The following is a 15,567-nucleotide window of genomic DNA, read 5'->3' as shown; positions in this document are numbered from 1 at the left end:
TACGTGATAATCTACCGATTTATAGTATATCGAGATATAACACGTGATAATCTACCGATTTACAGTGTATCGAGATATGACACATGATATTCTATCGATTTACAGTATATCCAGACATAACACGTGTTAATCTACCGATTTATAGTATATCGAGATATGACACGTGATAATCTACCGATTTACAGTGTATCGATATATAACACGTGATAATCTACAGATTTATAGTATATAGAGATATACACGTGATAATCTACCGATTTACAGTATATCGAGACATAACACATGATAATCTACCGATTTATAGTATATCGAGATATAATACGGGGTAATCTACCAATTTATAGTATATCGAGATATGACACGTGATAATCTATCGATTTACAGTATATCGAGACATAACACGTGATAATCTACCGATTTACAGTATATCAAGATATAACACGTGATAATCTACCGATTTACAGTATTTCGAGATATAACACGTGATAATCTACCGATTTAGAGTATATCGAGATATAACACGAAATTATGCACAGATTTACAGTATATGGAGGTATAACACGTGATAATCTACCGATTTACACTATATGTAGATACTGTATAACACTTAATAATCCACAGATTTACAGTATATCGAGATTTAACACGTGATAATCTATCGGTTAACAGTATGTCGAGATAAGAATCTATCAATTTTAGTATACCCAAATAAAACATAAGATGCATATTTTCACTATATCGAGAAAAAAACACGTGTGAATCTATCAATTTTAGGTATATTATGAAACAAATGATAATATGCATATTTCCATTACATCGAGATATAACACCTGTGAATCCATCAATTATTAGTATATCCAAATAAAACATGATGATCTGTCTATTTACAGTATATCCATTATAGCACGTGAACATATACCTACATGTCCAGGTATAAGACGTGATGATGGCCGAATTTACATAATGTCCGGATATTAGGTCCTACCGAATATAACGTTCTCTTTTTTGTTAACAGTGTTAACAAACGTCTGCCTTTTTTGTACGTGACAATATTGATGAGTTTTATGTTAAGTGTTTGATATTGTTTTATGTCTATATTATTACATAAATTGTCATTTAAGAAAATAATGTGCTGACTTAAGCAATTTAATATACTTATTCACACCACACGGTCTCAATGATAATAGGTTTAAGTACCCGATTAACACATCGATAAAGGGAATCTTGTAAGAATGCACTGGTCTGAACAGAATCAGAAGCATGTACAGAATGACGGGGGTAACAGCACTGGTCAATGTTACGCATGCCCGGTAAATGTAGGCACACTTCCTTTCTGGATACAAACTCTCGGACTGCATATGTCCATGTCGCCATAGTCGTACTCTTGAAGATATTTAACTGAAGTGAAATACGTCGAGTGAGTATCTACGTCCGTCTTGCTGGTCGTATGCGACTTATAACAGAGACAGATTCTGCAAAGAAGAGTACACGTCTAGAATAGTCATTATCGCATATAAGTGTTTCACGTTTTACAACACTATCAGTATAAGCATCTTACAATCTCATTGACGAAAAGATTGTCTAAATATGCAAGCAAATACGCTTTTTAACCTTTACTGAGCCTTCATTCTGCGCCAAACAGCTGTATGGACAATTCCACCTGATTTTCGTATGTTAGGAAAATATCTTTAGTTTTTTAGTTTCAAAGTAAATGCAAAATCAGCGGGAAAACAATGTCCCTCTGCGTGTCTGATACAGTTGTTACATTTGATGATTTGATATACATTTGAATCTTATTATCAATACAAAGGGAAAATGAGCGGGAGTCGGTTAATATACTTAGGCGGATAGATCACCAAATCATGATACAGACCAATTATTCTATAAATTCGTTAGATTCCAAAAGACGACATTAATTTTCCCCCTATTACCGATAGTTGATCCCACATACCCTCTAAATTAATCTATATTAAATATTTATATTAAATTAAGCTTCTTTACCAAAGTAATTTTTACTCCAATGTTATTGGTTCTGACTAAATGTACCAAATTGGATCTCTTGGTTTGTTTGGGAAGGGCGGTAAGAGGAACAAGTATGATGACATCATCGGAAAACCAGTCGATATCAGATGCCAATGTGTTTGTAAAAAAGATTCCATTAAACCAGAAGTCATACGCCACCAAGTACGTAGGACGCAGAATAAACCCAGTCAAAGGGAAAAGAACCTATATGTTTCAATGCAATTGGCAGTTAGGGGGTGTTATATTCAAGCAATGAGCAAAAAGGGGTCGGTGAGAATACTGTGGCCTTATAGATGATGTCAAATATGACTAGGATTCTAGGTTCTAGATAGACGATTCACACAGTATGATGGAATGATTGAGACCCAATAGCTTATTCTATCAACTCTTAGAGCAGTCATATGTTCATACCTTGTTGTGGTAATATTATAGTGACTGATTTTGTCCGCTTATGATGGGTTTTTCATAATTCTGTCGTCAAATTTATTGATATTCCGTCATTTACTTTGTTTGATATCGTATGAGATATATCTATTCAATTTGTTGAAAGGTATCTGTCTTTGATAGTGAAACTTTTGAAACTTTTTGGCCACCTTTGTAGTTGTTTACAATTTTTTTCTCAAAAAATGGGCCAGATGTTTTGATAAAATGCAAGTTATGGGGCACTAATGATACTACCTCACAGTTTTTTAAATGACGTTAAAGGTAGCCGAAAGCAAACTGATTCATATATAGCTTATTGACGACAATACATCGGTCAACTGAAGTTACAGTCAAGTTTGCTAAGTACATCATACATGGGATTGATGACATTACTTAATGATGTTTTGAAAAAGGCTTGTAAAAAGTAAAAACGAGATCACCAACGGTACTTGATTGGTGCAATTGAAAGGTCAGACCTTTGTTAATTAATTCGATTTTATAGAGGAAAGTTTTGAAAAGTAGTAAAACGAGCGTCAAAAGGCTATCTACAAAGCATATAAGTAAGAATGGATTGAACAGTGGACCTACTTATGCAAATAAACTTCTTATTCCTAGTATTTCATCTCTATTTTTATCCGTTGAGACAATGTCATATACTAAAATAGTGGTAGTGAGTGTTTTTACATACATTAAAACGGCGATCAGAATACATCCAACACCTCCAACAACACCTCCAATAATTTTAAACAGCGTCAGATCTTCCTCTACAAGTAAGATAACAAATAATTAAACAACGACATGTAATGGAAATCATAATTATGACACAAATCGTTAAAACACGGACAAAACATATCAATATTAAGACAATGGAAAATAAAATGATAATAAATAACTCGTTTCGGAAGGGTTTGTATGTTTGTGTCAATTAAATAAGTTATGTACATCCGTGCCATGACCTCAAAATAAGAGCTAGGGCACTAAGCTTGAAGCATGGGTGTGAGGGAAATAGCACTTTTATTGTCATCCAAGGTGAAGCGGAGGGAAATGGTTAATGTCAAGGGGTCAATAAAAGTATTATTTTTAGAAATACCCATACAATAACTGTTTCCATTTTTCTCTCGATCTAGTGTTCATATCCACCACTCTTACTAATGATTCTTCCCGAAGATAGTCTTTCAGCATGATAACTGGTGTTTTTATTGCTGGTTGTGTGTCATAAAAAATCCTCTCTAGCATTTCTTCATCCAGATTATCGAAACTTGTAGCCATTTTCCAATTTGTTCTTGTAGCATGCCCTTAAACGATTACTGTGTCTGCTTCGTCCTGGTGTCGAAAACGCGTATGCAGTGTTCAATTAGAATGGATATAAAAAAAAACCCAAAAAGCAAACAAACAAAAACAAACGTGAAAATATGAATGTGCTCATTCCGGGTAAATAGCACTTTTGACTATTAACCTGGTTAATAGCATTTTTGGAGGATGTGGTTCAAATATCATTTCCTATTGTCTACTGTTTAAGGTATAATAATATGTAATTTAAAACATCAAGTCGTGTAAATTACCTTTGGGTATGGTAGATTGGGTTGTGGCCACAGGTGTCCAATCACAAGATTCCTACAGATAACAAGAAAGGCTGCATTAATCTAACTTGAAATCAGTACTTTGTCAGATGGGTGAAGGTGAAATAGTGTAGTAACCGAAACGTCACGATCTAATGTTTTAATTCACATTCATACTAATCAAGATGAAGAACATGTTTCATATTAATAAACGTTTGTTATTACAACATATTAGGTTATTGAGTCTCATCCAATACGGTACAATTATGCATTTATATTTCTATAGGTTTAGTAATGTATTTTGCACCTGTTTGAATAGTTAATAATATATAATTATATCTGAATTGGTTGGTCGAAATATACAGTAATAAAAATACACGTACATATTGTGTGCAGTTCAGATTCGTTGGGTCACAATCGTAACAAGTCGAGTCATAAATTACAATAGTTGTCTCGTTGCTGAAGTTGATGCCATCATTCGAGATGCTCAGAAGGTATCCTTCAGCGAAAATTTGATCGCTATTAGCAGCTCGCCGTCTGCGGACGGAGTCCGGAATGATACACGCACAGTTAAAGTCATTCAAATACCTCGCAGGAAATATAAATGCTGATCCGGTAACTTCCCATCCGTCACTATAAATCTGTATATAAAAAGGTTGATACTTATTAAGACCTGGATATGATAAAATGAATATTGAAATCATCAAAAGTCCAAACAGAACTAGATTACCCATCTATTCTAGTTATTCAGAAGTCGCTAATGTAACGCATTGAAGCACTATTACATTGGATATGAGTCACAATTATTTCTCGCAATCGCAATCGGTATCAAAACCTTTATATGATAAATGCTTACGCTCATTAAGAATAAATCGTTACAAATGTAACAGTATATATTAGTAAACAAAGTCATTTTTTCAAGCATTTTTTCATTTGATAATTTTACTATTTTAGATTTAGTTAACAACTAATTCATTACAATGACTTTCGTTTATGCTTGAGTGACACTCATCAGCGGACAAAAATATTGAAAATATATCTATATTGTGCATGGAATACCGAGTGAATGGACATTTTTGTTAATGGAAAAGAATGACGGACTTCGAAGATGTTACATGATATCCATATTGTAGAAATTGTATAGTAACTACCTCCAATGAAACATCGTACGTAAACATCTTTCGTTAAGACTAACTAACCAGATGACATGATGAAGTAACGTTAATACATATGACTCCTGCATTCATCTCGACTCTAACATTAAGAGCAGAGAGTGCGATCATATCTAAAAAAAAAACAATAAACAAACAACAACAAAAAAACCCCCAAAAAACCCCCAAAAGCACCCCCCCCCCCCCCCCCCCCCCCACCCCCACAAAAACTCTTTTAAAGTAAAGGCAATGTATATTATTTGATACTTTGATTTTTCTTCTTATGCACCCCTAACATTTCGGACTATACCTTCTGAACTTATCTTTTTGAAACTTCGGTGATGAGAACATTTTCCCTTCTACATAATGTTAGAATTAATTTGTGTGCGGTGAGCAAGCCCTCCTGCGCTAGGACACAATATTGTTCAGGGGGTTGATCCCAGGGCTCCCAAACCCTGGCAATCCCTATTAATTATGTATATATACATATAAAACAATGGCATAGTTTAAGTATATATATATGTATTAATAATGCTGGGGGAATAAAATATTTGAAACTGAAAAAAAAGAAGTAAAGGCAGTGTTCGGGAAATGGACACAGGCTAATGCAAAATACTGCCAAACAAACTAATGTTAAATGACATTGTGCATAACAAACAGAAATAAGTTTTTGGTACTAATCTCAGATGAAGTATTATTAACAATTTCTTAATAGAAATGAGATGACAACACTTAAGACGGCCCCAGCAGGTTATGATCAAATTAATATTCCATGTAAAAGAAGAGAAAAAAAAAAAAAAAAAACCAACAACAATGTTATCCCACCTGAGAAAATGAATAAAATATGAAAAAGCTTCCTAACAACTGGAACGATATGTTGGTATTTTTTTGAAAAACAAACTATGTTACTACATTGTATGTATCACATATCAGTCAAATGAATTATATGATGTCTATGGAAAAATGCTTTTGTTCTATTATTTATACCAAGGTTTTTTTTTGTAATGGCATTGATAAAACTAGGAGCGATTTATTTACATATTAATGTATAAGTTAATCAATAATATGATGGGCTGAAATTAGTAGCGGATTCGTTATTGGAATCTCCTGTTATATTTTTATGAGAAAAATACCACTTGAACATGAGTAACTGAATCACCAATTCGCTGCTTTAGTGGATTCGTTATAAGCAGCGCATTCGTTATTTGAATCCCTAATTCGGATTCTTTATTCGAATCCCCAATAACGAAAACGAAACCACTGCTTACTTCATCCAGCTCAATAATATTATCATTTATTACTGTTTTCTGTCAATTCAACGGCGATAGGACGATATTGGAAATCTTTATCAATAGCCTGTTGTTACAATGGTTTTACCTTAAGTAGTCGAGCTTGGCAGGTTAAGTTGATATTCAGAAAGTTATTTCCAGAAACCACGAACTTGTTGCAGGATTTTTTGTCGACTAAACAGGTAGTTTGTCCACTAATCATGACAGGTACAGAATCACTTTTCAGGGCACAGCTTTCTCCTGAGAAACCGACGTGACAAGCGCAAGATCCTAAAATAAAGAATTATTATCAGCAGCTAGAACTACGGTAGAAGATGTCTTGCTCAGATCAGTGACAAATGTATGTAGAACATTGTTTGACGGTAATATTCTTATATTCAATTTCGTATCACACAGTTGGCTTTATCATACAAAATTAATCCTTGTAGATTTTACATAATTTCCTTCGTTGTATCTGTTATCATATTGAACTCGTATCATATAAACATGCATATTGTAATAGGCTATTGCATGATGCGTCACGTTTCGTGCTCTATTTTACCTACCACTGACACAGGTTCCGTTCCCTGAACAGTTATTTGGACAATTCAGTTCCAGTAACTCGTCCATCAACGTTGTACCGTTACTGCTTGATCCTTGTGTTGTTAAATTCTCAAAACGTTCAGCTTCAACAAGACAATTTTCTTGTAAGGCTTTTAATGTGTTCCCCATAAATTCAGCGTGTCCAGATATCTGAATTTAAATAGAACATAGGAAACATGTTAAAAATACACTGAATAATGAATATTTAATATGAAATATATACCTTACGGTAACAGATGACTAGGGCAAAATACTGTAGAATTTGTTTACCTTGATATCATTAGTACACTCGTCTATTCCTTCGGCTGTAGCATCGTTCATCACTGGTACGAGATCCTTGCATTTGATCAACATTGGATTGTTATTCATTGCGTTCCGACAGGCTTCGTCTGCTAGGGTTTTCGTCCAACCGTTTATCCAAGTGTAGTTCTGAAACAATATATATATCGGTACAACTACGACAGGAAATTTAAGTCTATATCTTCGGATCACCAGCACATAGTGTATATGATACATTGTGCTAATAAATAGATATATAGCTTAGAAACACAAATGACGAAGGAAGACAACTTTTTGACTCGTGCCCTGACCGGGCCTCGAACTCACGATCTATGGCACCCAATCGCCTAGCCAGAAATATCCGCAGCCTATACCGCTGCGCCACATCGGCGTTCCTAAAAAAGAACGTTTCAATGGCGCAGTCATGATCGGCCCGATACCCTGACATGGTCATTGTGGAAGTCGTCTATAAGATGATATAGAATACCTGGATCGCAATGTATTTACGTACATGGATACGAATTGTACATATAATATGAATGAAGGCAAAGCCTAGGAAGAGCACAGCTAATCTAATTGCCACTTGCAGACTATATGTATTTTTTTCATTTTATTAGCAGATTTATGAAAAGCACAAGGTCATGATAAGTCATCAAAATGCCTTATTATATAACAAGAATTATGCAGAATTATATGTCTCATCTTTCCTGCTTTGTCAATAACATCTTTCAATTTAAGGATTAGTGTTCAAGTTATTAAATAATATCAGTAACCAAGTGTTCAGCATGATAGTAACAGTAACCTTACCAAGATTCAATTCAATGAGAAATTGAACTTTTATGAAAATTCTCAAAATTCAGTTTTGAGGCCAAAATATGTGAATCTGTAAAGACATTTGAGTTTCAATTAAATTAATATTGCTTTTATAACACAGTTTAAAGTGAATCTTAACATAACTTCACAAAATTCAGTTAGTATTTTTATTTTACCCAAAAATAGGTGGACCTGGAAAAAATTTCCTCTAAATGATGGATAGGTGCATGTACAGTATAGGTGCATGTACAACAGTATGATTGTATGAGAACCATTACCAGTTTCAATTCAATCTTATCCAGACAGCATGCAACTCAATAACACTGTCAAAAGTGGACTTTATACAAATATTGACGCCGCTGCTATTAAATAGTGATGGTTGTAAACTCGCTTTTATTTAATAAATTAATTGAACAAATTAAATAAGGCCAAAAAGTGTGATTTCTGTATATGAATTAAATAATTATTTCTAACCCATCCCTATAGGGGTAACAGGACATCCTGTGGTAAAAAAAAAACTAATATTTTGAAAAGTACCTTAAGTCTCTTTCATCCATGAAGAATGTTTGATCTGGAAGTTTAGAAGTTTCGTCAATTTTACGCTTTTTGGTCCCACTACTCAGGCCACTGTGGATCAGTCATAGTGCCAATATATATATATATATGTGCTAGCTAAGCAATTAGCTTATTTTATGCTCGTAACTCATATCAAGATCTTTTTATAGTATTGTCTTTAATTCTTTTTCGTGTCTTTATTTTGTATGATTTAATGGTACGTGACTCTTTAATTATGCCAATATTTCTAGGCTAATATTTATGGGAACATGTATCCTTAATACTGGTAGTTATTAATTTTTCATTGGCTGCTGATGACGGAATTCAATATCTGACTTCTGATTGGTTGAATTGGCCTGAGGGGACGCGTCCCTTTTCTCCCTTCAGCAGCCATATTGTATTTATTAGATCGCGCATACATACTGGCAAAGTTTTTTCAAACCCACCCTCATCCTCCCCTTGTTTGGGGTTGCAATAAATAAGTGGTACTAGATTGTCACATTGATAATTGATATGATGAAAATGTTGTAGTTTATTATGTGTTGATTATATTCGTGTAGCGGGTGCCATATTGGCGACATGTATTTTTTCTTTAATGTTGTTTAATGCTTATGTACAAGTTAATTCAAATTTTTCAAATGTACACCCTACTTTCAGTTCAGTCCACGGTTTTCCAGAGTTTTTTATATCGTCTTTTTATCTCTGGTTTTTAGCCCAGGACTGGATCTTTATGTCATGTTATGTGGCGGTTTTCAACCCTACTAAGGCTAGCATGGCGGCGGTTTTTATGTCAACCCCACTAAGGCTAGCATAGGTTCTTGTACATGTATGTTTTTATCTACATTTTGATATTGATTGTAGTTGCCATTATTGTATGGGTGCAACTACTTTGCAATCATAAAACAATTATTTCATGTTAGAAGCCACTAGGTGGCTTTCTCAGTAATAAATTTAAATGTCACCCTGGTGGACATTTCAATTTCATATACTTGTCGGAGTTATTCTTGATATATGTGGAGGGGCATAAATACACAGATATCCCATTCTGATACTTCTATTCAAGTTTGTGTTATTTCCAATAGCAATATTCAATATAATTTCTGTTTTTTGTATTTTCCCTAATTACTGCAGAGTAAACTAATAACCCGGGTCCCCTCACCTAAAAAAAACTACAGACCCAAGGTGCATTAGATTATATCAACTTTAAAGGACTTGAATTGAAGATACTTCTATCTATGTGTAATATTTAATTCTACCATATATTGGGAATGGAATAGAACATTTTGAACTGTTATTCAGTCACTTCAACCCATTTTAGGGCAAAACCGCATTGGACCGAGGACATGTACTTATAACATATGATTTGATGATCTGTTTAGAGAGAACTTTAAAAAAAAAATCACTTAACAGTTAACATTGTGCGCCTTTCAAAATAAAATATGAATCAACTTTGGGATTACATCAGTATATAATTATGTTCTGTCAATTCTGTAATATCTGGGTGGAAATTTAAATTTAGTTATTTATATCAGAGTTTTTCGAGTTGTCAAAGTTTGAATTATCCGATATATATTTTATTACTATAAAAATAAAGATTTTGACTTGGACCAGTGAGATACTTTAATTTATGATCCGTGTTTTTGAGTTATCCTAATTAGAGTTAATTAATTTTGATTGTAAGTACATGTATTCTCGTCTTGTCTCCACTAAAACAGAATTTGTAGCAAATTTAACTTAAACCTACTAAGAGTCAACACCACAGACAATTACTCTCCTTTTGTAATTATGATTAATTACAAAATAATTATAGAAATTCTATAATCTTCCAGGCTTGGGGAATTAACAGCAGTTGTTTATAAGGTTTAACTCATATACACTGTACATGTATATATACGTACATGTGTTCATAAACATTGTAATAAATTTGGTTTGGTTTACTTCATTTAAAGGGTAATTCCTTCATTAGTTAAAATTCAAGGGTTAGGTCATCAAAATTAAACTTATTGGAAAATATGATTTTTCCCCAAATAGTGAATGTTGGAATCTTTAATTTACATAAATCAAATAGTTTGACTCGCATGGCAATTACCACAAGTTCTCCAAGTTCTAAGTCCTAAAAATTCTTCATTCCTAACAAAATATCACTTTTTACTTGAAAGCCAGTCAGTATTTTTGTAGGATTCATCCTTTTTCTGTATATTTTGGCATTGATTTATTTCCCTGTTCAAAAGTGGATTTCATCAGTAAAAATTGTGCATGGTTTTGATATCTGAAAGAAGGAATGTCCCTCTAAAGTCTTATTAACTGCCAGGGTCATTTAAGAACATGCCAGGCATTGGAGAAGAAAATCCAGAGCACCAGTAAAAACCACGACCTAATGTCAGTACCTGGCAAAGGCACCCTATATGAGCCAGTCAGTTTTGAACTATCAACTCAGAGAAGTGGATCCCTAGGGCTAGTGAAAAAGTGTTGGAACTTCGAACACCTAATTAGAACACAAAAAATAAAAAAAAAAAATAAAAAAAAACAGTCCTTGTATGTTTTGACATTGAGTACAAAAGATTGTTTTAAATTTCATTTTTATGAATTTCGGGCAATAATTTTGTGAAATAAACAGTTACTATATTAGCAATAGAAATCTGATCTATAATACTCTCAACGGTATAAAATGACAATAATTTTATTAACATCGCAAAGGAATTCTTTTTCAGATAAATTTCATTTAAAATTTAATGATTATTTTTGGTACAACCTACATATTTGCCATGTTGATCTATGTTGATTTCTACTGACTAATGTAGACTAACTACACATGTACTAAGAGCCTGCATTTCATAAATGATAAAAATCTAGGGTCATCACATGGGCTTATACTATAGCCTAGTAGGCCTATTACTCCGACACATTTTAAATGGTTACTAGCCCCATGTGCTGTAGAAAATATAACCTACTTCTAATTGTATAATAAACAATGCGAGTCGGATACATATATGATATATCGTATCATCTGTAACTAACAATAAAAAAGCAGGGACGTAACTGACAGGCACTTGTTTCCTATGCATATGCCTAGTCTAGTTGTCTTTCGGCATGTTATTGTTTACAATGTAAATCAAGTGCCTGTGACGTAAGCCTAGAGTTAGCCTAACGCTGAGAAAACAAATCGACAAGGCGGCCTAAATATTTACGATAGAATCGATCATAACACAGTGCTGATGCTATCGGCAAATGCCTACCTTTGATCAGATCAGACTTAGAACCGCATACAAAAATAATGACTATACAGTACTAAGTTTAATTCCAACGTACTCGCATGTCTTGTTGTGTACAATATATAGGTCAGACGTGAATGGAGTCGATGACATTCGGTAATTCCCGATCGGTTACGGACGACATGATAAAAATAAAAGCGAAACCATACCGCTGTTTTGTTATTCATTTTTCATCTGAAAACAAAAGTCATATATAACTAATGTTAAAACACTATAGTGAGACTTTGGTGTTGATATTTGTTCAAGATTATTTGCCCATGGGAATACTACATCCGGATTTGAGCCATTCCGGTTCCGGTTTTTTGGACCACGTTGTTTTTTAAGAACGCCGATGTGGCGCAGCGGTATAGGCTGCAGATATTTCTGGCTAGGCGATTGGGTGCCGTAGATCGTGAGTTCGAGGCCCGGTCAGGGCACGAGTCAAAAAGTTGTCTTCCTTCGTCATTTGTGTTGCTAAGTTATATCTATTTATTAGCACAATGTATCGTATACACTGTGTTAGTGATCCGAAGATATAGATTTGAATTTCCTGTCGTAGTTGTACCGAGAGAAATATATATAAATATTATCTATTACATAATGCTCATGAATTTCCTTAACTACACCCAAAAGCTATTTTTTGAACTATTGCACGGATAAGATGACTATTGAACGGTCACGTGCGAACTATTGAACACCGTGTGACGTTTCGGAATTTAGTCCTCCCCTTTAAAGCGTTTAGGTCTAGACGACAGCCATGATAACTTCTAGGCATACAGACGGACAGGAAAGTAGATATTTCAGTGATTGTAATTGTGTTTTTGTGATTATGTTATAAAACAAGTATATCATGGGTGTCTGTGCAGTAGTCCAAATATTTGACCCTCGGTACTGGTAATCGACTGATGTTCAGCAATAAAATATCAGTCGATTACTAGTACCGAGGGCCGAAGTCCGAGTGCAATAGAACATCGGTCGGTTACCAGTACCAAGGGTAAAATATTCTGGACTATTGCACAGAAACCCATGCTATGTTTGCATAATATTTTCCATTTGCAAATAAATGCCACATTTCTTTATTTGTCTGATACCTACTTCAGCCACATTTTTATATTCTTCATCCAGGTTGATATCAAATTTAGGAACTTCAAAGTTCTCATCTATAGATCCATGAGTTTCCCTCTTCATTCGAGATTTATCGCACTGCTGCATATAACCAGTAAAATTGGTCTGTCTTGTGTTGCATGTTCCTATGTTTGAAATAAGGTTGCATTGAATCTCGGAACTCAAAGGTTGAGTATCGTCCACACGACATTTACAGTATTGTAATGGTGGTAACGGTATATCAGGCAGTGTAGTGGATGCGGCAAACAGCGAATCCCCATCTAGTTCAGGGTTCAGTCTGAAAAAAAAGTATGAAATAAAACTTATCATGCAAGATAATGTAACATAGGGCGAACGTCGAGTAGTTATATACATGTAAGAAAGAAAAACAATATTTAGATTCAAAGAAAAAAATATTTACACCACAAATAAATCACCCAAGCTTTCAATACAGTTTAATATAGATATCAATAAAGTATCTGGTGGCAGCGGATAATGCTCTCCAACTTCCCACTCTTAACACAATATCCAATGCAGCTGTAAGCTGTGTCAGTCTCTTTAACTCTTAACTACATTTCTTTTGTACCTCGTGATTCTGATCATCGCATAAGATAGGGTATGGTTTCCGCATAGTAAATAGTTTCTACACCGGCAATGGTTTCCACACAGGAACTTGTTTCCACAAAGGGAATACCATTTATATCGATATAATATAACAACTAACATGTATACACTATTACCATTGACATAGATATAATATAACCACCATCAAATATACACTATTACCATTGACCTAGATCTAATATATGCACTAACATGTATACACTATTACCATTGACCTAGATCTAATATAGGCACTAACCAGTATGCACTATTACCATTGACCTAGTTCTAATATAGGCACTAATATGTATACACTTTTACCATTGACCTAGTTCTAATATAGGCACTAACATGTATACACTATTACCATTGACCTAGATCTAGTATAGGCACTAACATGTATACACTATTACATTTGACCTAGTTCTAATATAGGCACTAACATGTATACAGTATTACCATTGACCAAGATCTAATATAGGCACTAACATGTATACAGTATTACATTTGACCTAGTTCTAATATAGGCACTAACATGTATACACTATTACCATTGACCAAGATCTAATATAGGCGCTAACCAGTATGCACTATTACATTTGACCTAGTTCTAATATAGGCACTAACATGTATACACTATTACCATTGACCTAGATCTAATATAGGCACTTACCTGTATACTCGATTAACAATTGGCATTGATATCGATACAATATAACCACTAACCTGTATAAACAATTACCATTGATAGCATTATAATCTACCTTTAAACTGTTTACAATATTACCATTAATATAACACACTTTTAGTGATGCGCTATAACTACCCGGATCTACCTGCGATTAGATGTAAACTTGATTTTTTTTACAAGAATTGCGGAACAAGTTCTACCAACTGATTTTAGTAATAATATTGGCCCGGATGGAAGCACGCAAGGAGTTTGTCAGGCAGGTGACTCCGTGCCTTTTGACGTCTGAACGGGGAAGCCGCTTTGATTAAAGGCAAATGTGTTACCACCATGCTACGCTATCGCCCCTGCTGGGAGTATGTCACCTGACTACAATTAAGCACATGAATAACATGGGGGTGGGGAAAGACACAGTGTAAGAATAACATTTATTTAATCAATGTACCTCCAGTCCAATCCAAAACTATTGGCATCGCTTGTGACTGTGCCATCTCTTTTTGTGAAGTCGTTCTCCTTATTTCCATCTAAAACCCCACACAATCCGCTGGTTGATTTCCAGTCCGCAAGAGAAGGCTTTAGTTGAAATGAATAAATATGTGTACCGGTTTCATGTATCTTCATAACTATCATCGTTCCGGATGGTTGTGTTACCTGTAAAATTAACCATATTGTTAACTCAAAAGGACATTTTTTTTTAATTTTCCCATGTGAACTCTATGATAAGCACAGACTAAAATGTCAAATACACACGTTTCATTATCTTCGTTACCGTGTATGTTGATCCAGTGAACTCCACTGTCATGTGAGTGTCGTCACATGCTCTCATCTCTATGTATCTGTTGACGTTGGTTGAACTTATCCAGGGCCCTCCTAGCATACCTCTACATAAGTTGATTATAAATACAGCGTCCAGGTACCTTATTGCAACACCACATGTACAGGACCCACGCGGTGCCTCCCAACACCTGTCAAACACTGCATGAACCTGTAAGAAACGACATGTAGGCTTACCTTAACATTGTTGGACAACATAATGATGGACTTTTCACTTATATCCAACCTATGACCTGAATAACTCATGATTGTCAAAATATATAAATCCATTTATAACATCTTACAGACATTCATCCATATAAACTGTCGCACAATCAACCAAGCACACGAAATGTTTAAAAACATAAACCTTCACGAATAAGTGGATGATAACAAATATCAGTACTGAATGTCGGTTTTATATTTAAATGGGGA

General features: G+C 34.4%; 2 protein-coding genes across 2 annotated transcripts; both read right to left on the bottom strand.

Moving 5' to 3' along the window:
• Positions 1–673: 673 nt before the first annotated feature.
• LOC117328868 (von Willebrand factor D and EGF domain-containing protein-like) lies at positions 674–7,448 on the bottom strand (the record flags this gene model as incomplete). The annotated part of the gene is given in 7 exon segments (XM_033886457.1): positions 674–1,472; positions 3,134–3,209; positions 4,008–4,059; positions 4,388–4,645; positions 6,533–6,714; positions 6,990–7,176; positions 7,297–7,448. Coding segments are annotated over 7 exon segments (1,029 nt in total). The 5' UTR covers positions 7,396–7,448.
• Positions 7,449–12,953: 5,505 nt separating this feature from the next.
• On the bottom strand, positions 12,954–15,399 carry LOC117329983 (von Willebrand factor D and EGF domain-containing protein-like). The gene is made up of 3 exons (XM_033888215.1): positions 15,331–15,399; positions 14,765–14,970; positions 12,954–13,326 (listed from the first exon to the last, which is right to left on the bottom strand). The coding sequence occupies exons 1-3, from the start codon at positions 15,397–15,399 to the stop codon at positions 12,954–12,956; spliced, it is 648 nt and encodes a 215-aa protein (XP_033744106.1).
• Between the last annotated feature and the right edge of the window lie 168 nt (positions 15,400–15,567).

This window comes from Pecten maximus, chromosome 6 (assembly GCF_902652985.1).
Source record: "Pecten maximus chromosome 6, xPecMax1.1, whole genome shotgun sequence".
NCBI classification, from domain to species: domain Eukaryota; kingdom Metazoa; phylum Mollusca; class Bivalvia; order Pectinida; family Pectinidae; genus Pecten; species Pecten maximus.
This window is presented reverse-complemented; position numbering and strand designations above follow the sequence as displayed.

Coding starts and splice junctions, on each gene's coding strand:
- LOC117329983 (XM_033888215.1), bottom strand. CDS start 15,399: ATGAGTTATTCAGGTCATAGGTTGGATATAAGTGAAAAGTCCATCATT. Junction 14,971..15,330: donor TGTTGTCCAACAATGTTAAG/GTAAGCCTACAT, acceptor TTAATTTTACAG/GTAACACAACCATCCGGAAC. Junction 13,327..14,764: donor AGTTTTGGATTGGACTGGAG/GTACATTGATTA, acceptor CTTTTTTTTCAG/ACTGAACCCTGAACTAGATG.